General features: G+C 41.8%; 1 protein-coding gene across 1 annotated transcript in view; it reads right to left on the reverse strand.

Annotated features, from left to right (window-relative positions):
• Positions 1–9,306: 9,306 nt before the first annotated feature.
• The window catches only part of LOC135540955 (synapsin-1-like), a 33,486-nt gene continuing 15,793 nt past the window's right edge, over positions 9,307–26,999 (reverse strand). The window contains 6 exon segments of the mRNA XM_064967126.1: positions 9,307–13,047; positions 18,857–19,154; positions 19,157–19,447; positions 19,591–19,660; positions 19,830–19,979; positions 26,876–26,978. Coding sequence (XP_064823198.1) covers positions 12,912–13,047; positions 18,857–19,154; positions 19,157–19,447; positions 19,591–19,660; positions 19,830–19,979; positions 26,876–26,978 — 1,048 coding nt within the window. The 3' untranslated portion in view covers positions 9,307–12,911.

A 26,999-nucleotide genomic window follows, 5' to 3' on the forward strand; every position in this document is an offset into this window, starting at 1 on the left:
GGGCGGAGCAGTTGCCGTACCAGGCGGTGATACAGCCCACCAGGATGCTCTCGATTGTGCATCTGTAGAAGTTTGTGAGTGCTTTTGGTGACAAGCCGAATTTCTTCAGCCTCCTGAGGTTGAAGAGGCGCTGCTGCGCCTTCTTCACGATGCTGTCTGTGTGAGTGGACCAATTCAGTTTGTCTGTGATGTGTATGCCGAGGAACTTAAAACTTACTACCCTCTCCACTACTGTTCCATCGATGTGGATAGGGGGTGTTCCCTCTGCTGTTTCCTGAAGTCCACAATCATCTCCTTAGTTTTGTTGACGTTGAGTGTGAGGTTATTGTCCTGACACCACACTCCGAGGGCCCTCACCTCCTCCCTGTAGGCCGTCTCGTCGTTGTTGGTAATCAAGCCTACCACTGTTGTGTCGTCCGCAAACTTGATGATTGAGTTGGAGGCGTGCGTTGCCGCGCAGTCGTGGGTGAACAGGGAGTACAGGAGAGGGCTCAGAACGCACCCTTGTGGGGCCCCAGTGTTGAGGATCAGCGGGGTGGAGATGTTGTTGCCTACCCTCACCACCTGGGGGCGGCCCGTCAGGAAGTCCAGTACCCAGTTGCACAGGGCGGGGTCGAGACCCAGGGACTCGAGCTTGATGACGAGCTTGGAGGGTACTATGGTGTTAAATGCCGAGCTGTAGTCGATGAACAGCATTCTCACATAGGTATTCCTCTTGTCCAGATGGGTTAGGGCAGTGTGCAGTGTGGTTGAGATTGCGTCGTCTGTGGACCTATTTGGGCGGTAAGCAAATTGGAGTGGGTCTAGGGTGTCAGGTAGGGTGGAGGTGATATGGTCCTTGACTAGTCTCTCAAAGCACTTCATGACGACGGAAGTGAGGTCTACGGGGCGGTAGTCGTTTAGCTCAGTTACCTTAGCTTTCTTGGGAACAGGAACAATGGTGGCCCTCTTGAAGCATGTGGGAACAGCAGAGGGATTGATTGAATATGTCCGTAAACACACCAGCCAGCTGGTCTGCGCATGCCCTGAGGGCGTGGCTGGGGATGCCGTCTGGGCCTGCAGCCTTGCGAGGGTTAACACGTTTAAATGTTTTACTCACCTCGGCTGCAGTGAAGGAGAGACCGCATGTTTCCGTTGCAGGCCGTGTCAGTGGCACTGTGTTGTCCTCAAAGCGGGCAAAAAAGTTATTTAGTCTGCCTGGGAGCAAGACATCCTGGTCCGTGACTGAGCTGGGTTTCTTCTTATAGTCCGTGATTGACTGTAGCCCCTGCCACATATCTCTTGTGTCTGAGCCGTTGAATTGAGATTCTACTTTGTCTCTATACTGACGCTTAGCTTGTTTGATAGCCTTACGGAGGGAATAGCTGCACTGTTTGTATTCGGTCATATTACCAGTCACCTTGCCCTGATTAAAAGCAGTGGTTCGCGCTTTCAGTTTCACGCGAATGCTGCCATCAATCCACGGTTTCTGGTTAGGGAATGTTTTAATCGTTGCTATGGGAACGACATCTTCAACACACGTTCTAATGAACTCGCACACCGAATCAGCGTATTCGTCAATGTTGTTGCCTGACGGAATACGAAACATGTCCCAGTCCACGTGATGGAAGCAGTCTTGGAGTGTGGAATCAGCTTGGTCGGACCAGCGTTGGACAGACCTCAGCGTGGGAGCTTCTTGTTTCAGTTTCTGTCTGTAGGCAGGGATCAGCAAAATTGAGTCGTGGTCAGCTTTTCCGAAAGGGGGGCGGGGCAGGGCCTTATATGCGTCGCGGAAGTTAGAATAACAGTGATCCAAGGTTTTGCCAGCCCTGGTGGTGCAATCGATATACTGATACATTTTAGGGAGTCTTGTTTTCAGATTAGCCTTGTTAAAATCCCCAGCTACAATGAATGCAGCCTCAGGATGTATGGATTCCAGTTTGCAAAGAGTCAAATAAAGTTCGTTTAGAGCCATCGATGTGTCTGCTTGGGGGGGAATATATACGGCTGTGAATATAATCGAAGAGAATTCTCTTGGTAGATAATGCGGTCTACATTTGATTGTGAGGAATTCTAAATCAGGTGAACAGAAGGATTTGAGTTCCTGTATGTTTCTGTGATCACACCACGTCTCGTTAGCCATAAGGCATACGCCCCCGCCCCTCTTTTTACCAGAAAGGTGTTTGTTTCTGTCGGCGCAATGCGTGGAGAAACCCGCTGGCTGCACCGCCACCGAGAGCGTCTCTCCAGTGAGCCATGTTTCCGTGAAGCAAAGAACGTTACAGTCTCTGATGTCCCTCTGGAATGCTACCCTTGCTCGGATTTCATCAACCTTGTTGTCAAGAGACTGGACATTGGCGAGAAGAATGCTAGGAAGTGGGGCACGATGTGCCCGTCTACGTAGTCTGACCAGAAGACCGCCTCGTTTCCCTCTTTTACGAAGTCGTTTTTTTGGGTCGCCAGCTGGGATCCATTCCGTTGTCATGGTTGAAAGGCAGAACACAGGATCCGCTTCGCGAAAGTCATATTCTTGGTCATACTGATGGTGAGTTGACGCAGATCTTATATTCAGTAGTTCTTCTCGACTGTATGTAATGAAACCTAAGATGACCTGGGGTACCAATGTAAGAAATAACACGTAAAAAAAAAAAAAAAAACTGCATAGTTTCCTAGGAACACGAAGCGAGGCGGTCATCTCTGTCGGCGCCGGATGAGAATGAGAGTGGGATCTAACGGCGCATGGTTGACTCACCTTCTCCTGCCCCACACTCTGGCATCAGATACTGTCAGCTGTTTGTTAGTAGGCAATAATATCTATCAGCTGTGATAAGAGGTGTCTCTGCCTCTTCAGGAGGCCCTTGGGGGAGGAAATCCATGTCCTTGTGTTAATTAGAGCCCCCTGCCAAATCAATCAGACTAACACCATATAGTAGCAAAATGCAACTGCAAAAAGAGCTTGACTCCTGTCCTCTGTCTGTAAACTGGGTCTTGACTTCACTACTTTCAACGTATGCTCTCCAAAGAGTCAAATTACCAAAGTCATCGAGGAAACCTTTATATAAGTCTCTGAGTTGATTATGTGCTGCTGGTGGATGAGTGGCCCCCAACATGAACATGTTGATAAGTCTCTGTGTTTCTTATGTAAGAGGGTTAGTTATGTTTCCACTTGCCTCTGCAGAAATGTATATTTGATGTTTAGCTATTCCTATTGGTTGGATGAATTTACATATCAATAAGGTGTTAGGCCATTGGTTACATTTGCAGATAGGGGAGATGGTGATCATCAAATCTTCCCAGTATGACATTGGTATGCAAGTGTTAGGTCACGTTCTGAAATACTATATTCTATTTTGATATTTACAATGTGTACGAGTTCACTATGTACATGTCCTTATGTGTATACAGTATATGTATTGCTGTTAGAGCGAGATAGCTATCATGCTCGAGATGTAACGGTCACATTAGTCCCTGCTAATTCACAGTTTTTTCTATGCTAATCACGAATCTTCCTTGTGTCTATCTACAGATACTTACGTTTATTGTATTTTTACTATCTCTGTCTGTAAAGGGTGGTAACTGGTGGCAGGGAAGTCAGGAAGTCAGGAACAGAGGGTTAAATACACAACAAATAATGAGGGAAATGGAAACTAGGTGTGTTGGAAAACAAGACAAAACAAATGGAAAATTAAAAGTGGATCAACGATGGCTAGAAGACCGGTGACGCCAACCGCCGAACGCCGTCCGAACAAGGAGAGGAAACGACTTCGGTGGAAGTCGTGACACTGTCAATGTTATGATATTGTCTGATATTGACATGTAAGCGACAAATTATGAATCTACAGCCATCAACATACAGTTGTCCTGCACATCTAATGTGCTCCCTTGTGTCTATCGTCAGAAAATAAACTACCGATCAACTGGGACCGCCACATCTGTTACACTGGTGTCGAGACCAGTCTTCTTGTCTTCGTGGGACATTGTTACACTGGTGTCGAGACCAGCCTTCTTGTCTTTGTGGGACATTTGTTACACTTACATGGATATTTCTATATCCATCATAGATTGTTATACAATTATATAAGAGACAACAGCTCTGAAAGGCATTCAGACCTATTCTTTACAACATTGCCAGCCAATAATAGAAGATTCAGCAGCCCATCAAAAGTGAAGTCTTTCACCTTGGAGTAAAAATATAGGAAAAATGAAAATACGTTAGAGGGGGTTGTTGGGGGTAAATGTAAGCCTATGTGCTTGTAAAAAAATGTATGCAGTTTGAATGTTTCAAGGGAAATTCTCCAGGGAATCTCAAGATGTTGTCTGTGCTCCCCTTGGTGGTTAATATTTTACATACAGATCACAGTCTTGGGTCTTGAATTATGTTTGGATTTTTTTTTATTACTGTATGTGTGCTATCTAAGAGTTCTTACAGTCCATGAAAGTTCATTATAACATATGTAGATGTTTTAAATCAGGCCAGGCTTTACCCTAAGCTGAGAATCTAGGGATTGAGTGAAGAACAGTGTTGTGAATCTGAGGAATCCTTTGGAGAGTCTTTCTCTAAATCCATTGGTCAAGACTGAGAGGATTAAAAAGTCAACAAATTAAACTAAACTACTCTAAGGCCCATATATCCATCAGCTTTTCCCAAACAGACCTGAGCAACCACGCTGCAATGGGGCACCAGCCTCTGGGCTCAAATGATCCATGAGTACGCGCTGAGGATTTAGACAAGAGTGCAGTAGTGTTAAGTCTTCTGACTAATAGGGAGCTGGAGCCCCCACCCTGACACAGAATGTGGCCAAGCCTGGAGGGGAGTGAGTCAGGCTGGCTCATATGCAGACAGGATGATTGGGCTTTTTCATGAGTGACAAACATTATAAACTATTAAATCCCCTGAGCTGCCGACCCTTTGACATCTTTGTCTCTTTTATCCTCATCACCCTGCATTTTCTTAGGCATTTCATATGGTGTAGCAGAGATGTTCTTATGTATCCCTAATTGAAGCAGTTTGAAGTGCTATTGAGTGTCACAGTGAGTATCACAGTATTACACATGCATTCACAACATAGGCTACATGTTAACATCAATGACAGTCGGTTTATTGCATTTATGTTTTGTAGTTCTGAGAGATATACAGTATATACCACACCAGGAGGCTGTACAGTCATAAACAAATGCATGAAGCTAGTTAACAGTTGGGAGAAGTATCCATGGTAACCCATATTGAGTAGGAGCAAAATAAAAGGCTGAATTGATTTCAAAAGGAATGAAGTAAAGTGCTGAAGGGAGCTGCCCATAGAGACCATGAAAATCTACTTCAGAATCCAGAGACGAATGAAGGTGAAAATTGGTTGTAAATATGAAACAGTCTGTGAGTGGATCCAGGGGGTAAAGCGTTCTACCAACATTTAGAATGCAATGAGGTAAACAAAATCCAATCACTTCCCCATCCATTCCATATTATCAAGAGTGATCAATGAGAGGTTTATATTATGCCGGATGCTGTGCAATAAGAGGAATAATATGGAACCATACGGTATACTTCCAAACTGGATGAAGCCTACCAACCAGACCCTTAGAGCAGATCCTCAAAGCAGTCTTATATATTGCTCGTATTGTCAATTCTTATATAATGTAAGAATAGACAATACTATTTGCTACTGTGTTCGGCAAACAGTAACTCTTCTCTGCTAGTCTCCTGAGCGGCAGAGAGACATCCTGGGGAGCGGTTTAATTAAATCTGTGCCACACACTTTAGTCTCTCATTCTTCATCATCTGTCATGTTGGCCAGGGAGACTTAGTGGGCTTAGACCATGAGTGCAAATATGACTCAGGCCATCATTTGAATACTACCCATGTAAACTTCTGACTTCCCACTTCTAGAAAATGATGTATGTAATTAGAGCTTTTAGATGACACGTAGTCATTTGTTAATATATTGATTGATTTTTGAAGAGTAAGGATGTCAATGAGAGGTCATTCATGCCGTGCTGTTAAAAAGGCCTAACATGACTTGACAGACAACAAATCTTCAGTGCTTCAGTTAATAGCTTTCTAATTATGCTTTGGCTCTGCCGTCCACAATAGGACAGCTCCCATCAGAGCTAAAACCACCTCAACAAAGGATTGTACAAGCCTAAGATAGGCCTACATGGTTGAAGAAAGTAAAAAGCAATCACAACTTATGAGATCAAAAAAAATATATATTTTCACAGCTGACAAAATATGCAATCACTCTACTTGCAAAATACTATCAAATCTCCAGATTTAATTTCAGTGTTTTTATTTCAACAAGAACTGAGTTAAACCATGACAGCTAATCTCCCTAAATACAACCGTGAATACTTCGTAGCTTTGACTGAATTTCACATTTCATTACTGTAAAGTCTTGTAAATATCCTAAGGGCTCAAAACATGCCCAGCCGTCAGTCATTCCCTAATGTGATATGTCAGCTGATGAGCTGTGCTGTTTGAGGTTGTCATTTTCCATTCTTATCATGTGAATCCTGCTAATTATTGTGTCTGTCTGGGTTTCAGAGACAGTCAGAACCAGATGCACCTGTGCCCACAGCATCTCAGGGCTGTTTAAGTAGGTCCGCTTTAGAAATATCTCTGTTCAGTGAGAGAAAGAGACATCACGGACCCCATCTTTGCCATCTCCCTCGCTCCCAGTCGGTGACAATGCAAGGCTAATGTTATCACAAAGATGCCTCAATCCTTTATTCATCTCCAGCAAGATAATGAGAGCTGAACTCATTAAGGACATTTCCCTCGATACTGCATGGCAGACTAACAGTACCAGTCGGGGCTTGTGTGGAGCTGTAGACCTGAACTACTTCCGAAAAGGTTTTAAATAGGTTTTCTGTATTTGCTCCCTGAACTAATACACAAAGTTGCACTGGATTTTGTCATATTAGAACACTTTTCTTCCTTCTGACAGATTGACAACATCTCATATGTCACTGTCATCATGGGGTTGTCAGTGGCTGTCAGTGCGATTCTCGTGTCATATCAACTCGTGACGTGGCTGGGTAGCAGAAAATGACACTAAGCCATTTGTATGCCAGGAGATCCGAGAGTGATTTCGTGCAAGTACTTCACTGTCTAGAAGGTCATCAGATATTGGTCATCAGATATTTATGAAAATATATGGTCAGGTGGAAAACAGCTGCACTCTTAGTATCCAGATAAGAAATGCAGGCAGACATAGCTTTAAATTCAAGTGTGACCTTTCAGAACATGTAGCAGCGTTGAAACCATGTAACATTCTGTGCAAATTGGATTGTGCACTCCAGACACAGTAGAGTATAATGAAAACTTTCTGGGGAAACTGGGAAAGTGATCGACTGCAAATAAAATATCGAACTCTTCTCCCTCACTCATCCTTCGCTAAGTATGTCTTTCTGCTGCTTTGGCCAACTATGGAGTTTTGACAGAGCTCAGGGACTTTTATTTTACAAGACAGCTGTGCAACACATCCATGCTCAGTGCAGTCAAATACGTGATTTTTCTGTGTTTTATATACACGGAGTGTACAAAACATTATGAACACCTGCTCTTTCCATGACATAGACTGACCAGATGAATCCAGTTTCCCCCTCCCCACTCAGACATCTCCCCGACAGTTCTAGCAACATACTTGCTTGAGATATGGCTCTTTGCTAAGAAACTTGTTTTCAATTAAAATGGTGAAAAAAAATCACAGTAAGGTACTTAATTGTTACCCATAAATAATTTGATATTGAGATAAAAACAGCTGCGTTGGACCTTTAACAACCTTTTCTTCAGGCCAAGTCACAGCAAGAGAACTCTAGGGAGGCAGCAGATATTTGGGTGCAAAACCAATACTGGCACTCTTTGTGTTAGTTTATATTCTCAGAGAGCATACTTAGATTATTCATATACAAAATAAAGCTAGAAACAAACAAGCAAACAAACAAATGTTGGGCTATGAAGCAAATTCTTTGACGAAAGTAAAGAGACCAAGATGGGGAAGGAGTAATAACAGTCTCCTCTGTATCTCTTTGGCTGGATGGGGTAGATAGATGCTGCCTTTGTCTGATACAATAGTTCCAACACAATAGTTCCAACAGTGACAAGTAGTTTCTATTAACTTTACAGGGCTTGTGTGTTTGACTGTTGTACTGTATATAAACCTTGAACGAACACATTTGTTGCACAAAAAAACAAGATAAAAAAAGGCTTGATCATCTTTGGATATTTTATATGCGTGCTCTGTTTAAATTAATGGGATCACTTCAACATTGGCATTTGTGTGTAGTATTTTGTAGTAATGCTGGCAGTAAATCTTATTCACCAGATTTTTCCACCTCATGCCAGGTTCATTATCCCTTTTGCATAGCTGGCATATTATGCATGAAAGTATGTACAATCTTAAAAGATTACCAGACATTTCTAATCTACTCTGTCGCACTTTTGTTACTGCCACGGCAGTAAATCTCAATGTGACTTCTCTGACTTCTCCCCAGCCTTTTAAGGTTGCTCACACCTGTTGTATAATTAGGGCCCTGTGTTCTGTAGAATCATGTGACCATTTTATCCTGTTTAAGCCTTACACAGAAACAAGAATTATACAAAAAAGTTAAGCAATTGTCTGAGGATGGTGCTGGACTATCTGACATAAAATTAAAAGGGTTCAACTCCAGTCATGTCACATGTCACATGATCACGCACAACACCGGGCCCTAGGTATAATATGCTGTATCTCTGTAGCTCTTATTACATGTTCTCCAAGCATTAAAACATTATATCTGTCCTTACAACAATATGATAACAAAGACATCCGAAAATACCCCAAAATTTAGGTCACTCCCCTCTACAGTATCCCAAGTTAGGATCTCATGTTGGTGCATTGGTTGCTAGATCGAATCCCGAGCTGACAAGGTAAAATCTGTCGTTCTGCCCCTGAACAAGGCACTTAACCCACTGTTCCTAGGCTGACATTGAAAATAAGAATTTCTTCTTAACTGACTTGCCTAGTTAAATAAAGGTCAAATAAAATAATACAAATTGGTGGTTGTGATGTGATAAAGTTCACAGTAAAGTGGCCTTTGAGTATCCAACTAGTTGGTCAGACTGTAACCCTGCACCGCCTTGTGGTCACATTGGTAGAGCTAAACCTTATTACACCAATAAAGCATAATATGACAGTCGTTCGACTGAATAGCTCTTCTACAACTCCACAGAGGAAATGAGCCATTGGCCATTCACAGTTTTCCACTGAGCTTGCTGTTATCATGTCTACTCAGAATGTTATTTTTGATCATCATTTGAACATTATGAAGAAAATGATTCCTCATTGTTACTAATGGTCTTGAACTTTATTGAATATGTGCACATGTTGATAGCATAATTATGAAGGTACATTGCAAATAACATCACATATACTTTTCTACATTTATTTGAATACTCCACAATGATTTACAATATATGTAATATTTATAATTTTTGTCTATTTTAGATACATATAGGTTTCTTGTTTTATACATCTGGCAGGCATCAATATTGACCATCAATTTCACAGAAATTCATAGTGCAGATAACAAAATAAAAAATAATTACATCTGCATTTAGGAAAACTACTTAATATTTAAGCAAAGAAAAAAAGCATACAAATTGTAAACATACATTCAAATCTATCCATCAAAAGAATGTAAACGAAATAAACATTTCAACCCATGTCTATGAATAGCAACAAACAGGATTCATATAGATTGATTCAATTATGATGACACCCCAATGTATAATCCACCGGAGGATTTTAACTCCAAACACAGCTAAGATGTTCTCTGATGGATGTTCTCTGTTACAGGCAGTAGCAGAGAGCCGAGTAAAACAATACAAATGTATACCAATCACGTGTTCATCCAGACAAGTCACTTTTTTGTAGCAGGTATCATTTGAGGCTTCTCTGATCCATTCATTCAATGGTATACCCTGACAATTCTGTTTATGAGTTATGATTTCCATTGAGTCCCATGATAAGATGTGTAATATACATTTTCAAATGTAGACATGTAATCCTGAATACAAGAGAAACTAAGATAAAAAAAGATTTGTCAAAAAGTAGAAATAATGCATAATTCATGATAGTGAATGCCAGTACTGAAAAAGGGCTTACAAATTATATAAATGCCAAAAATCCCAAACCAAAATCCACAAGAATTCATTGCACAAAATATCAACAAGCACAGCGTGACAAACGTGACAAATCTGCATCATTCATAGGTCACGATCTGTACAACAATTCTATTTGGTTTTACAAAACAACATTTACACGTTTATGCACCACTTATCACAAGGGTTCACTGTGGATACACTGAGGGTCGATGCGTAGAGGAAGCAGAAGGGTTCACTGTGGATACACTAAGGGTCAATGCGTAGAGGAAGCAGAGGGGTTCACTGTGGATACACTAAGGGTCGATGCGTAGAGGAAGCAGAAGGGTTCACTGTGGATACACTAAGGGTCAATGCGTAGAGGAAGCAGAGGGGTTCACTGTGGATACACTAAGGGTCGATGCGTAGAGGAAGCAGAAGGGTTCACTGTGGATACACTAAGGGTCAATGCGAGAGGAAGCAGAGGGGTTCACTGTGGATACACTAAGGGTCGATGCGTAGAGGAAGCAGAGGGGTTCTGCAGGGAGATTGGGACTTTTCCGAATTAGCTCCAAAAAACAGATTGCCTGGAACACGCTCTTTTTGGAAGACATATTCAGTGCCCTAGAAACAGAAGGTTTCAGCTTTGGGCTCATGGAATATCTAGGGATTGTTTTCTGACCAATGATCAAAGGGGTCTTTAATGTTTTGAGGAGAAAGTATTACATGTAGAAAATCAAACAGAAGTATACTGCAGTGGTACTGTATATCCCACAGGGGACATACCAGTACATTTATTTTACACTGCCTACATGACCCATGGTACATTCCTTGGCTGAGCATTTACTTGGACTAGGTCCCTTGCTCACAGGCTGTGACCCTGCTGGGAGCCAGGGGACAGACAGGATAGGCACCCAAACTCTCCACTCACAGAAACAGCAGCATCCCAGGCCCTTGTGATGGCAGGTGAAATAGAGCACTGAGATGTCTGTGTCTCTAAAATCTGACATTAAAATCTCAAAAATATCGCTTGACTCATGTCTTCAAGTATGATTTTGTTATATTTCATGTGCAAATACATTTGAAAGAACAAATACATTCTACCTCAATAAACACACATGCTTTTATTTGCAGTGCTCATCATCCTCATTTCAGTGCAACGTTTGGAAGACCTGACCCCTGACACCAGTGTGTCACTTACCAGGACATCCCTGAGACAATACTATCTGACTGAACTTTGTGCCTATGTAAGGCATGTTTTCCAAATTGAGAGCTATTGAGATTTTGTCTTAATCTAACAGAAGAAGGGAGAGGGAGGCAGCAACGGCATTCTCACAAAAACAACACATACTTTTGTTATGCTAATTACGCTAGCTAATTACATGTGTCAACACGGTTACAAGCGGCGATGTGAGTGATTGAAATTGCAACCATATCTCCTTTATTGACATGCATCTAAAAAAAATCATAATTTAGAATGAATGAGCAACTCAAACAGCTGTGGTGTTGCTTCACCGTAACACTGAACTGAGCTACTGTAGTGTGAACTACACTTTGCCGACAAGTTTAATTTAGCGATGGTTCATTTTAGAGCCAACCAAAACTTGGTCAAATGTGTCACTATGATCTGACAGAAACAGAAAACTGTGAACACTATCATGACGATTACCAGTGTATTGTTTCCAGTATACTAGCATGAAAACCATTTCAAATGATCAAATCGTGACCAAGTAAATATCTCCCAATACATAAAAACTGTAGCAACATAGGCCACCTACTGAAATGTAATATATAATAACACCATTTAAAAAGGGACTGATGATTGATGGGGTAAGAATCTTCACCCTTACTTTTATCTGAAATTTAAACACACGTGCAACAACAAGAGAAGTGAATGTGTACTGTATGTGTGTGTGTTTGTAGGAATCATTTGGAATGTGAAGGTGATGGGGAATGTTTCAGACTGAGAGCAACAAACCTCCCACTGGGCACATCTAGTTTTGATTTTCATTTGGTCGAGTTTTCAAAAAAAATACATGTAATTGGATTTAAGTTAAAAGTTGGGTGAAAAAATACAAAATGCCCTTACATTGATGACTTTTTTGCAAATCCAATCAGTTTTCCACATTGATTCAACGTCATCTCGTAGATTTTTCTGGTTGAAATAAAGTGGAAACAACATGATTTGACCAGTTTTTGTCCAGTGGGCTATCTATATTATATTATGTGTGGTCTTCAAATGTACAGATGTAGGATCTTAATTTGTTCACTCTTTTGTTGTGGAGAATTTTCCTGCACCACAGGAAATGCAGATGAGCTTTGTGATTTACATAAATGCACTGAAAACCCACACTAACACGGTTTTTAATATTTGACATTTATTTAACCTTTATTTAACTAGGCATGTCAGTTAAGAAGAAATTCTTATTTACAATGACGGCCTACACCGGCCAAACTTGGATGACGCTGGGCCAATTGTGCGCCGCCCCATGGGACTCCCAATCACGGCCGGTTGTGATACAGCCTGGGTTATATTAACAGTATAGCACTTTTCACAGCTTAACCATCGATCAAGCAATATTATGGATTTAATGTTAAAATCCTTTTGCTGCAGGATTATTTTGCTACGACAATACTGGTCAAATTAAGATCCTATGTCTGTATAGGCAGTAGATGTTTTATATGTGCATTTTCACATCAATGTACATCAATATCCATGATAGGGAAGTGTTAGTTCTATTGGTCCATTGTGGGGAAGAGGGAGGGACTGCCTTTCAGTCTGTCTGTCGGCGTAGGAGGGGGCTTACTCCATCTCTCAGTCTGAGAAGAGACTAGCAAAAGACTTGCGTAGGTTGCGTATGGTCTCAGCCTTCACCTCATCCTGGCTAAGGCTGGCCCGTGGCGTTGGAGTTTCTGGAATGTTGAAGGCATTGGTAAGAGACTGGGATTTGCTATAAAGAGAGGAAATGGCAATAGAGGAGAGGAAGAGGCTATTAAAGTCATGCAGCAAACCCATATAATGGTAAGAAGTGTAGGGTGTAATGGTAAGAAGTGTAGAGCATGGCTGGAGAAAGAAAGAGAGAGACCATACATAGGGGATAGACAGAGTTCCTTCAGTATGTATGGACATTCCTTACATAACTGATTCAGTGCACTGACCAGCTCAACTTTATATGTATACTGAATGATTGATCTGGATGCAAAGGCATGCTTTTTTAATCATCCCCCATCCCCCCGACCAGTGTTCCTAGTTCCATGTTCTGGACTCGACGGCACAAAGATAAATTCATTGAAGAAATTGCTTGCAGTTGTCTTTCAGTCAGTCAACTTGGGTACAACATACTATGGGGAGTCACACTCTCACGACTTCAGTTGGAGGAGCTACAATCACGCCTGACAAGGCCAATGAAATCCACGCCACACTGGAAGCTCTGTCTTCCACAGGTTATACATGTGAGGTTCGGATTCATTCCTTCAGTTATTCCACTATTTACCTCAGTGTGAACAGGAACAATTCACGCTACTAAAACAAACACGAGACTATCTTGGGACACGAGACTGTCTTGAGTCACGTCAACTAAAACTGTCTTTTAATGTCCCTGCATGTTGTGTGCTGAAGTTTGTACTTTGTTCTCATACGTTTCCTAATCACAAACAATGAATTATTCTTCAAATGGCTTAGCCTGGCTATAGCAATAACTAACTACTAACAAGCCGGGTTCGTGACCATGCCCCAGTATATCAAAAGATAATGTTTGTTGTCTTGTATGTCTCGGCTCGGTGCATGCTCAGGATGCTCTCGCTTAAATCAGTTTGTGTGCGAGACTAAGATACAGCTGCCACTGTTCCCCAACTAGTCCATGGCTCAGGTTCTCTTGACAATCGTGTACCATTCCTTACGGAGCTTGGTGTTTCCAATAGTGACTTCCTCTCCTGGGTGCCCGTACCTTGGCTGAGTCGGAGTTGCGGAACGCAGAGATGGATTGGGTGCTTGGCGACTAGAATGTCTACCGGCTCCTGTGCGCTCTGTCGACAGTTATGGGAGCCTACTCAAAGAAAGAGGGCAACAAGGTTCTGTGAATATCCTCCTACCGCCTGTGTCTGCCTTGGTTAAGCACCACTTGCCACTCTTCGCAGAAGGATCTGGGTCCCACCTCTGTGATCCGGTTCTATGTAGACTTTTGAGATCAGGCCAGCTAACAAGCGCTGCATAATGTGCTAGCCAGGTTAGGTAAATTGCAGAGGTGAGCTAGCTACTGCTAGCTATTAAGGCTTCCTGACGGTGGAATTGCTTGGGTAACTCTCTTGTTTAGTATACCTATCTACCATTAAGTCGCATGGTTATTCTAAATGGACGATGCTGCCACAGCCATTGCCGGATCCCCCTGTGTCCATAAGGGACTTGGCGTTATCCAAGGCAATACAGTCACGGAATCACAACTACGTTTGGAAGCTTGTCAATGTTTAAAGGGATATTTAAAAAAAGTTCTACTTGATATTCAGCATCTCCAGCACCACATGTGAAAATGGAACGTTTCTATGTTTTGTAGTAAACAAGAAAGAGGAAGATAAGTGTTTCCAATGACATTGTCAACCAATTAGTAGACAATTAGTTAGCAATGCCTACGCATAATTGGTTAATCACACAATACACACCAATGATGTCATTGGAAACACGTATTTCTTCCTCTCTTTTTTACTACAAATCATACATTACCGGTCAAAAGTTTTAGAACACCTACTCAATCAAGGGTTTTTCTTAATTTTTACTATTTTCATCAAAACTATGAAATAAGACATGGAATCATGTAGTAACCAAAAAAGAGTTAAACAAATCAAAATAAATGTTATATTTGAGATTCTTCAAATAGCCATCCTTTGGCAAACTACCTGCCCTCCAGGACATCTACACCACTCGATGTCACAGGAAGGCCAAAAAGATAATCAAGGACAACAACCACCCGAGCCACTGCATGTTCACCCTGTTATCATCCAGAAGGCGAGGTGAGTACAGGTGCATCAAAGCTGGAACCGAGAGACTGAAAAACAGCTTCTATCTCAAGGCCATCAGACTGTTAAACAGTCATCACTAACATTGAGTGGCTGCTGCCAAAATACTGACTTAAATCTCTAGCCACTTTAATAATTAAAAATTTGATAAAATAAATGTATCACTAGTCACTTTAAACTATGCCACTTTTTATAATGTTTACATACCCTACATTACTCATCTCATATGTATATACCGTACTCTATACCATCTACTGCATCTTTGCCTATGCCGTTCGGCCATCGCTCATCCATATATTTATATGTACATATTCTTATTCATTCCGTTACACTTGTGTGTATAAGGTAGTTGTTGTGAAATTGTTAGATTACTTGTTAGATATTACTACATGGTCATAACTAGAAGCACAAGCATTTCGCTACACTCGCATTAACATCTGCTAACCATGTGTATGTGACCAATACAATTTGATTTGCCTTTATGACAGCTTTGCACACTCTTGACATTCTCTCAACCAGCTTAATGAGGTAGTCACCTGGAATGCATTTAAAATAACAGGTGTGCCTTGTTAATTTGTGGAATTTCTTTCCTTCCTAATGCGTTTGAGCCAATCAGTTGTGTTGTGACATGGTAGGGGTGGTATACAGAAGATAGCCCTATTTGGTAAAAGACCATACTATGGCAAGAACAGCTGAAACAAGCAGAGAGAAACGACAGTCCATCATTACTTTAAGACTTGAAGGTCAGTCAATCCGGAAAATTTCAAGAACTCTGAAAGTTTCTTCAAGTGCAGTCGTAAAAACCATCAAGTGCTATGATGAAACTGGCTCTCATGAGGACCGCCACAGGAATGGAAGACCTAGAGTTACCAGCCTCAGAAATGCACAGTGATGTCTATTTTTCTCGATGAGGGACCCGTGCCCTGTTGGGAATGGACGCTCTGGCGCACCAGTGTCTTCGGAACATCCTTTACACGTTCTGCCAGTGGTTCTGATTCAGCCCACGCTGGAGAGGGTGTGCCAGGAGGGCTTACTGTTGGTTCTTGTAGCTCCTCGTTGGCCCAAGCAGCCTTTGTTCGTGGAGATCATTTACCTTTTAGGCAGGGAGCTGTGGCAACTCCCGTTGCGTAGCAACCTGTTGTCCCAGGCACACGGGCAGGTTTGGAATGCAAGGACCTGGCCCTTGAGAGGGCCAATCTGATGGTGAGAGGTTTACTTCTGAATGTTATTTCGACCATTCAGTCCGCAAGGGTGCCCTCTACAAGAGGGCTGTATGCGTATAAGTGGTTGAGCTCTGGTGCCAAGATAAAGGGCTGGTTCCTTTACTTAAAAAAAAAAGATTAGCCCGTTTTCTCCCCAATTTCATGGTATCAAATTGTTTTATCTTCTCTCATCGATACAACTCCCGTACGGGCTCGGGAGAGACGAAGGTTGAAAGTCATGCGTCCTCCGATACACATCCCAACCAAGCCGCATTGCTTCTTAACACAGCGAGCATCCAACCCAGAAGCCAATGTGTCGGAGGAAACACCGTGCACCTGGCAACCTTGGTTAGCGCGCATTGCGCCCGGCCCGCCACAGGAGTCGCTGGTGCGCGATAAGACAAGGATATCCCTACCGGCCAACCCCTCCCTAACCCGGACGATACTAGGCCAATTGTGTGTCGCCCCACGGACCAGCTGGCGCTGCAGTACAGCGCCCTTTAACCACTGCGCCACCCGGGAGGCCCAGTGCGGGGATTCTCCACTTTAAACGTGTACATGGCCGCTATCCCTGATTGTGCGGTTCCTGGAAAGTGTACTTTTTTTGGGCTTGATGCTGGTTTTGGAGGCAACCCCTTTGAGCCTCTGGAGTCAATGGATCTGAAGATCCTCTCCCACAAAACCTCCCTGCTCATGGCTTTTGCATTAGCTAAACATTTTGGGGACCTCCACGCGTTATCCGTACATCCTTCCTGTACTCAATTCGCCCAGTGCGACTCTACGGTGATGTTATGTCCAAATACGTCCTTCGCCCTGAAAGTCATGACTGTGTCCTACAGGTCCTTAGCTTTGAGCAATTTCCATTTTCGCCTCCTCCTTTTGCTTCTGAAGAGCAACAGCGGTTACATGCCCTGTGTCCGGTGCAAGCTTTTCCCGTGTACATTGAACTGACCTGGGATATCCGGTTATGTGACCAGCCTTTTGTCTGTTTGCTAATCCAGCTCGCAGCAGGACGCTCTCAAAGCAGTGTCTCTTCCAGTGGATTGCGGAGGCTATCACGTTGGCATATAGCAGAAAGTGGCAAGGGTTACCTACCATGGGTGTGGCTGCATCTTGGCCATTGTTTAAAGGGTTGACCGTAGGAGATATTTGTCCTGCGGCAAGTTGGGCATCACCACACACTTTTGTGAGGTTTTATCGCTTGGATGTTCCTGCTCCCAGTAAAGCCCATAGGGTGCTTACCGCTGGGACAGGGGAAAGTCACTATGCAGCACGCCGTTTGCACAATACCCAGACTGCCACATCTGGCAGGGTCAGGTCTGGGTGGTCTGCCATGGACCATTTCATTTAGTATCCATCAGGATCAACTTAGGGCATGATTATATTTCCTGGGCTCAGTGAAGAGTAGTATTAATTTGAAGGAATTAATCCAAGCCTCACGCTTATCACCTGTGGAGGCGGTGCTTCCAGCGAGGCGCAAATTTCATTGTCAGGCGTGATTGTAGATCCGCGAAAGTGCAACTCCCCATAGTATGTTGTACCTCATTTCCCTCCTTCAGGGAACAGTAGTTAAATCCATAACATTACATTTTGACTGTTAATAGCTTGTTAAAGCCATATTTTCTATGCAATATACACAGAAGCGTACATAATTTACAACATAAAGAAACCTGCATAACCCTTTCCTTGACCCTTTCCACATTGCCCTCTATCACATGTTTTAAGGAACACTGCATTAGTTGTAAATTATGTAGTGTTATTTAAACTTTCCTTTCCATGAGTCACTAGAGAATTACCAGGACATTAAACATGGTCAATAGTACTTTGTACATTGTACTCAATACAATGTCAACCAGCTTTTTGGTGGCCCAAAACGAAAGGTTGTTGGAAAATTGCACCTTGTGTATTCTACTATTCTCATGCTCATCAGTAAATTGAGACCCTGACTGAGTTACAAAAATGTATATTATAATAATTATTTTTGGGTGGTTGGGACACCCTAGCAGCCGTGGGGCCCTAAGCGGTTGTTTATGTCGCATATGCCATAAAATCTAGCTTTATCCAAAATAAGTCCTTGTAATTTCAAGTGCAACATGAAAATGAATAATGAGCAGGACACAAAAAGTGTGAACATTCCATTGGAATCGTCTTGAAAAAACTTGTTCATGCACACTCACAGTCCAAATATTTGGATCAAATAAATCACACTGTAAACATCTGATAACATATCCCATGACAAACTGTAGCTACATTGATTTGCAGACTCAATATCTAGCCTACAGTACAGATATAACACCATCATGCACATCAATCCCCTTGATGAGATAAAAATAAATTAAAGCTAAATCTAGAACACAGAATCCTCTCGTCGGTTAATTACTCATCCTTATCTAGAATGAGATAGACAGAGCATCCTGTGTGGCTCACAAAAACAATAGGAGGATGTTACATCCAATATTGAGCTATTGAGTAATACAGTTGGGATACACTGAGCAAAAAGTATATTGGCATTGAATGTTTTGGGAAACTTTATGAAAGCTTTTCTTACTTCAGTGGAGGGATGGCTCCCATAGCAGGAGGGTCCTGGTTGGGCTTCTGTGGGGGTTGGGGCTTCTGCTGCAGAGGAGGTTTCCCTCCCGGGCCTCCCTGGCCCTGGGCACTAAGGCGGGGCTGCTGAGTGGTGGGGGCCCCAGGGCGACCTTGCTGGGCTGGAGCCCTCTGCTGTTGGGGGCCCTGGGGGCCTCCTCCCTGGGACTGCTGCCTGGCAGGCTGACCTGGCTTCTGCTGGGGCCTCTGCTGGGGCTGGCCCCCTGTGGACTTCTGGCCCATGCCCACAAGAGGGGGCTCTGCTGCAGCTGGGGACCTGACTGCTGTGGCCTCTGGTTTTGAGGGGTGCCCCCCTGGCTCATGGATCGCTGGGGGGATCCCTGACCAGAGGGGGGTTTCTGCCCCTGACCTGGGGGACGCTGCTGGGCCCCAGCTCCTGGGTTGGCCTGTCTATCTTTCTGTGATGTCTGGGCAGGGGGGTTCTGGGTGTTGGGGCCTGGGGAAGGGGGCTGGCCTTGGGGAGAGGGGCGCTGCAGGGAGGGGGATCCTTGGCGAGGGGTGGCAGTGCCGGTTGGTGTCTGTTGTGGGCCACCTGAAGGAGACATAGCACTGTTTATCCTGTCCCTATTAAGCAATCATTAAAAAACAATTTAGCTATCATATTACCAGCTAATGAACAAAAGCAACTGTCCATTGGGATTTTTGGGCCTTAATATTACAGAGCCATCTTCTTACCTTGTGGAGAAGGGCGTTGCTGGGCCTGTGGCACTTTGGGTTGTGAGATAGGCTGAGAGGATGTAGCTTTCTGCATGGCCAACATGTTACAATGAGACATAAAGTGAATGGGTTATAAATACAACCCAAATATACTGGCCAATTAGCAATAAAGACCACTCATCTAAACATACTCCTTTTGACAAATATTGACTCATCTTAAGTTTATTAGACTGAGTGGTGGTTAGCAATAGTGTCACCTGTACAGGCTGTGCCGCTGTGGGACGGACAGGAGAGGGACTTGCAGTGCGTGGGACTGTCTGGTTCATTTTGGAGATGACCAGGTCTGCAATTTGAGCACGGTCTTCACCCTGCTGGTCTCCAATCAGAGGCATGGAGCAACCCACCACCTGAGAGAACGAGATGGAGAAACACAAATCAAATTGTATTAGTCACATGCGCCGAATACATCAGGTGAAATGCTTTTACTTACAAACCCATAACCAACAACGCTGTTTAAAAAATACGAATAAGAAATAAAAGCGAGACTATATACAAGGGGTACTGGTACAGAGTCAATGTGCGGGGCACTTGTTAGTCGAGGTAACATGTACATGTAGGTAGAGTTATTAAAGGGACTATGCATAGATAATAAGAGTGTATCAGCGACGTAAAAGAGAGCGGGGGGGGGGGGCAATGCAAATAGTCTGGGTAGTCACAAGGAATTACAATGTTGTTACCAGTGTAATTACTGTGTTACTACACAGTTTAAGAATGCCTAAATTGCGAGCCTTTCCCAATAATGCAGTACTCAATATCAAAATAGTATGGAAGCCATGAAGCCTAAGGCAAAAAAATACAACTTAGCCTCTTGGAATTCTCATTTGAATGACTTAGTATCTTGTTTCAACAACTTAGTCTGTCATTTGAATTACTTCATTGTTATTTTGCCTAATTAGACCTATTTTGTTATGCAGCTTATTGCACCGTGTAATGGTTGGTGCAGCCATTCATTCATGATTCCATCCATTGATATGATTATTAATTGACAGTTCTTTGATAGCCTAAAGCAGGGCTGCTTTTGAATGCCAGAGCATGTAAGTGGGTGAGTGTTGAGTGCGGAGCAGCGCAAAAAAATGGTGCCTTCTTCTCCCACTCCAATTTCGCTCTGGTACTGCTCAGCCACAAGCTCTGGGCCTGCCCTGCTTAGCATTTTGTATTTCCTTGATCACTAGTCTTTTAATTCTGCCTATTGTTGTAATTATTTTGCCCCCCCATCCACAGTAGCCTATATCTAGTTTATATTCTACTTTCTAACGTTGGGAAATGTCATTTCTATTTTGAAGGAAATGTATTCACGTATGTTTTTAGGTAGGCAATACATAGACTACTGTGAAATATGTTTGAGATTTTCTTGGAATAGAATCAATTTAATTAAGTTAAAACATCTTAAATAAATCGTAAATAATAAAGGCCGGTATCAACTTCTTTTCATTAATAAAATGGAAGAAATAATCTCAAGCAAACACCAATAAGCTTCACATGTGGATTGTAAGTGGGAAAGTCGCTCTACATTATTAAATATTATTATTATAGAGACAAAATACACATGTAAAAGCTTAATTACATAAAGGAATATTAGTGGGAATATAACCATAACATAAACAAGAGAAAGGAGAATGGAATACATGTGAAAAGCCTAAAATGTACAAATACAATGAGAAAATGTGCTTTTCTGCTATTTAAAAAAAAAAAACATTGATTGGAGAAATAAACTTTAGTAAACTATTTACAGAAAAGATATACAAAATAATACATAGGGGGACATCAGCTTGAATAGCAGGACGCGCAACAGTAATGCGTTTTGACTACTAATTCATATGCACATTGCATCTGAAACGGTTCTTTTTAGGGGTCCATCTACATTCATTCCACCTGGGCCTATTGACCCAGCTTTGGATATGTACTACAGACTGGTGCATAAAGACATATCCAAGCTACAGGTCTTAAATGTCCAGAATGCCCCCTCTACAGTCATCCACCTAGTGGACAAGGGAAGCACTGTTACTGTACAAGACTGAAGTACTCAGGCAACTGAATGATCAGACGTTCTGTAAAATATTCACTACAAAACCCCACAAAAAAGCTTCTGTCATTGAGGGCATGCACAATGGTGATATCACCAAAAGAGAACACAGATTGGTGCGTAAAAACAGCTCCACACTGGTAATCTGCAGTCCCTAAAATACTCTTTAATTATCTTAATTCCCAAAGGGACAGGATGAATCTTCTTTGCAATGTCAGACCAGATTTGGCAGCAGGCCTGAAGATCTCTACTCAACTGATTGATAATTATGCCCCTATGTATTGTGACACTTTCGTTTACCAAATACTCCACAATTAGACATTAGTTAAACTTCTTCCTGCTAATAAAAATGGCAAATCCATCACGCACAGATCTCCCTCTCGAACGCTCCTTCTCAGGAGCTTTGCATTATCACCAAATGAATAGGTTGTTGTCATCGGTGCTATTGAAAATTGGATAGCTTATTTATGTAAACCATTAGCCAACAATTCAAAGATTAAATGAATTGTCATCATGAAAGTTTATTATCTCTTCATTTAATTTTGGTGATAAAATGTTTATTTTTTTGTTATTGTGAACTGTAGTCTATAACAAGTTACTCATTTCAATCAGAGGAGATTCTGAAAGGCTAATAAAAGCATGTTGTTCGCAGCATAAACCAGCCTATAATTTCTGAAGTTTATTCATTTATTGGTGATGGATACTTTAACTGTAAGTTTAGTAATCATATTGATGGAAAAATGGTTTACCTCGTGTCGCACACATTTAATTCAACATTTGATTATAGCTCACAAGCATAGCCGCAGGAAATAGGGGTGCTGAAGGTGCTGCATCACCCCCTGCAAAATCAGAGTAAAAAATATTTATTCATAAAAATATACAGTTGAAGTCGGAAGTTTACATAGACTTAGGTTGGAGTCATTAAAACTTGTTTTTCAACCACTCCACAAATTTATTGTTAACAAACTATAGTTTTGGCAAGTTGGTTAGGACATCTACTTTGGGGATGACACAAGTCATTTTTCCAACAATTATTTATAGACAGATTAATTCACTTATAATTCACTGTATCACAATTCCAGTGGGTCAGACGTTTACATACACTAAGTTGACTGTGCCTTTAAACAGCTTGGAAAATTCCAGAAAATGATGTCATGGCTTTAGAAGCTTCTGATAGGCTAATTGACATAATTTGAGTCAATTGGAGGTGTACCTGTGGATGCATTTCAAGGCCTACCTTCAAACTCAGTGCCTCTTTGCTTGACATTATGGGAAAATCAAAATAACTCAGCCAAGACCTCAGAAAAAAATTGTAGACCTCCACAAGTCTGGTTCATCCTTGAGAGCAATTTCCAAACACCTGAAGGTACCACGTTCATCTGTACAAACTATAGTATGTATGCAAGTATAAACACCATGGGACCACGTAGCCGTCATACCGCTCAGGAAGGAGACGCATTCTGTCTCCTAGAAATGAACATACTTTGGTGCAAAAAGTGCAAATCAATCTCAGAACAACAGCAAATGACTTTGTGAAGATGCTGGAGGAAACAGGTACAAAAGTAACTATATCCACAGTAAAACAAGTCCTATATCGACATAACCTGAAAGACCGCTCAGCAAGGAAGAAGCCACTGCTCCAAAACCGCCATAAAAAAGCCAGACTACGGTTTGCAACTGCACACAGGGACAAAGATCGTACGTTTTTGGAGAAATGTCCTCTGGTCTGATGAAACAAAAATGCAGGAGGGACTGGTGCACTTCACAAAATATATGGCATCATGAGGAAGGGAAATGTGGATATATTGAAGCAACATCTCAAGACATCAGTCAGGAAGTTAAAACTTGGTCGCAAATGGACAATGACCCCAAGCATACTTCCAAAGTTGTGGCAAATGGCTTAAGGACAACAAAGTCAAGGTATTGGAGTGGCCATCACAAAGCCCTGACCTCAATCCTATAGAAAATTTGTGGGCAGAACTGTAAAAGTGTTTGCGAGCAAGGAGGCCTACAAACCTGACTCAGTTACACCAGCTCTGTCAGGAGGAATGGGCCAAAATGTATCCAATTTATTGTGGGAAGCTTGTGGAAGGCTAACCGAAACCCAAGTTAAACAATTTAAAGGCAATGCTACCAAATACTAATTGAGTGTATGTAAACTTCTGACACACTGGGAATGTGATGAAAGAAATAAAAGCTGAAATAAATAATTCTCAACTATTATTCTGACATTTCACATTCTTAAACTAAAGTGGTGATCTTAACTGATTTAAGACTAGGAATTTTTACTGGGATTAAATGTCAGGAATTGTGAAAAAATGAGTTGAAATGTACTTGGCTAAGGTGTATGTAAACTCCCGACTTCAACTGTATATAAATATTTGACTACAAAATAAGTGCACTGGGCCTTTTACTAGTGTTATCGGACCGATATACAGTGGGGAGAACAAGTATTTGATACACTGCCGATTTTGCAGGTTTTTCTACTTACAAAGCATGTAGAGATCGGTAATTTTTTTATCATAGGTACACTTCAACTGTGAGAGACGGAATCTAAAACAAAATTCCAGAAAATCACATTGTATGATTTTTAAGTAATTAATTAGCATTTTATTGCATGACATAAGTATTTGAAACATCAGAAAAGCAGAACTTAATATTTGGTAAAGAAACCTTTGTTTGCAATTACAGAGATCATACGTTTCCTGTAGTTCTTGACCAGGTTTGCACACACTACAGCAGGGATTTTGTCCCACTCCTCCATACAGACCTTCTCCAGATCATTCGGGTTTCGGGGCTGTCGATGGGCAATACGGACTTTCAGCTCCCTCCAAAGATTTTCTATTGGGTTTAGGTCTGGAGACAGGCTAGGCCACTCCAGGACCTTGAGATGCTTCTTACAGAGCCACTCCTTAGTTGCCCTGGCTGTGTGTTTCGGGTCATTGTCATGCTGGAAGACCCAGCCACAACCCATCTTCCACAACCCATTCTCTTACTGAGGGAAGGAGGTTGTTGGCCAAGATCTCGCGATACATGGCCCCATCCATCCTCCCCTCAATACGGTGCAGTCGTCCTGTCCCCTTTGCAGAAAAGCATCCCCAAAGAATTATGTTTCCACCTCCATGCTTCACGGTAGGGATGGTTGTTCTTGGGGTTGTACTCATCCTTCTTCCTCCAAACACGGCGAGTGGAGTTTAGACCAAAAAGCTCTATTTTTGTCTCATCAGACCACATGACCTTCTCCCATTCCTTCTCTGGATTATCCAGATGGTCATTGGCAAACTTCAGACGGGCCTGGACATGTGCTGGCTTGAGCAGGGGGACCTTGCGTGCGCTGCAGGATTTTAATCCATGACGGCATAGTGTGTTACTAATGGCTTTCTTTGAGACTGTGGTCCCAGCTCTCTTCAGGTCATTGACCAGGTCCTGCCGTGTAGTTCTGGGCTGATCCCTCATCATTGATGCCCCACAAGGAGGGTGATTGACCGTCATCTTGAACTTCTTCCATTTTCTAATAATTGCACCAACAGTTGTTGCCTTCTCACCAAGCTGCTTCACTATTGTCCTGTAGCCCATCCCAGCCTTGTGCAGGTCTACAATTTAACCCTGATGTCCTTACACAGCTCTCTGGTCTTGTACATTGTGGAGAGGTTGGAGTCTGTTTGATTGAGTGTGTGGACAGGTGTCTTCTATACAGGTAACGAGTTTAAACAGGTGCAGTTAATACAGGTAATGAGTGGAGAACAGGAGAACTAATAGGTCTGTGAGAGCCGGAATTCTTACTGGTTGGTAGGTGATCAAATACTTATGTCATGCAATAAAATGCAAATGAATTACTTAAAAATAATACAATGTGATTTTCTGGATTTTTGTTTTAGATTCCATCTCTCACAGTTGAAGTGTATCTATGATAAAAAATTACAGAACTCTACATGCTTTGTAAGTAGGAAAACCTGCAAAATCGGCAGTGTTTCAAATACTTGTTCTCCCCACTGTAGATATAGTTGTTGCCTGTCCCTTCCCCTGCGATTGTCATTCTAATGGTAAGAATGGAAAGAATAAAACCCTTTCCTCAAACATTTACATCAAAAGGTGAAAAGTTATGGGCAAAGCCACAAAATATCCAAATCAAATTAAATATTTTTCTTGATCAAATAACAAGGAAAACAACCACTTTTTCTGCAGTATTAATTGTTTTCTTTCTCCAATCAAACCTAATTCTAAACTTTTCAAATATATTCCATTCTTCCTCTTGTTTATATTGTGGCTTTATTCCCACTAATATTTATTTATGTAATTAAGCTTTCACATGCATATTTTTCTGTCTTTATAATAATTATAATTCATTTGTAGAGCACATTTCCCACGCTCAATGCACATGTCAAGTTTATCAGTGTTTGAGATGATTTATTCCCTTTATTTCATGAAAATAAACTGATACTGGCCTTTATTATTTATTTTAGCTTAACTAAATGGATTTATAATGTGGTGTTTCTATTCCAAGAAAAATGTAAATACATTGTACAGTAGCCTATGTATTGCCCACCTAAAACATCTGTTTATACGTTAGAAGTTCTTCAAAATGGAAACTATATATCCTAATGTTAGAAAGTAGAATATAAACTAGATATAGGCTACTCTGGGTGGGGTAGGCTAAATAATTACAACCAAATAGGCCTAATTAAAATAATACTGATAAAGGAAACAAAAAATGCTAGACAGAGCACGCCCAGAGCTTGTGGCTGAGCAGTACCAGAGTGAAATTGGAGCAGGAGAGAAGCTGCTCAATTACTCTCTGCTCCTTGCTCCACATTCGCCCACTTACATGCTCTGGCCTTCAGCCCTGCTTTAGGCTATCAACAAAACTGTCTATTCATAATCATATCAATGGATGGAATCAGTGATTGAATGGCTACAGCAACCATTATACGGTCTGACAAGCTGCATAACAAATTAGGCCTAATTAGACAAAGGAACAATGAAGTTGTTTCGAACGAGATACTAAGATGTTCAAATAAGATATTCTCTCATTCAAACGAGATAATTCCAAGAGTCTACGTATTATTATTTTTGGGGGTCTTGGGCTTCAGGGCTTCCGTAAAATAGTCTAAATATTTTTTTAAATAAAAAAACATGCGAAATAAGAAAGAAAACTGGAGAGTGTAAGCTATATAATAAGTATAAGAGCAAAATTGTTAACAATGCTTCTAATCCTTTTACCTCTATAATGTAATCCTTGCCATCTTTTCCATGCAGAGCCTCCACAGCGCACATATCCAAACCGCCAAACACCTCAGAGCAGGAGTCCACCCACATCCGGTACCTACGATGTTGGAGAACACTG

This window comes from Oncorhynchus masou, chromosome 1, assembly GCF_036934945.1.
Source record: "Oncorhynchus masou masou isolate Uvic2021 chromosome 1, UVic_Omas_1.1, whole genome shotgun sequence".
Classification (NCBI taxonomy): domain Eukaryota; kingdom Metazoa; phylum Chordata; class Actinopteri; order Salmoniformes; family Salmonidae; genus Oncorhynchus; species Oncorhynchus masou.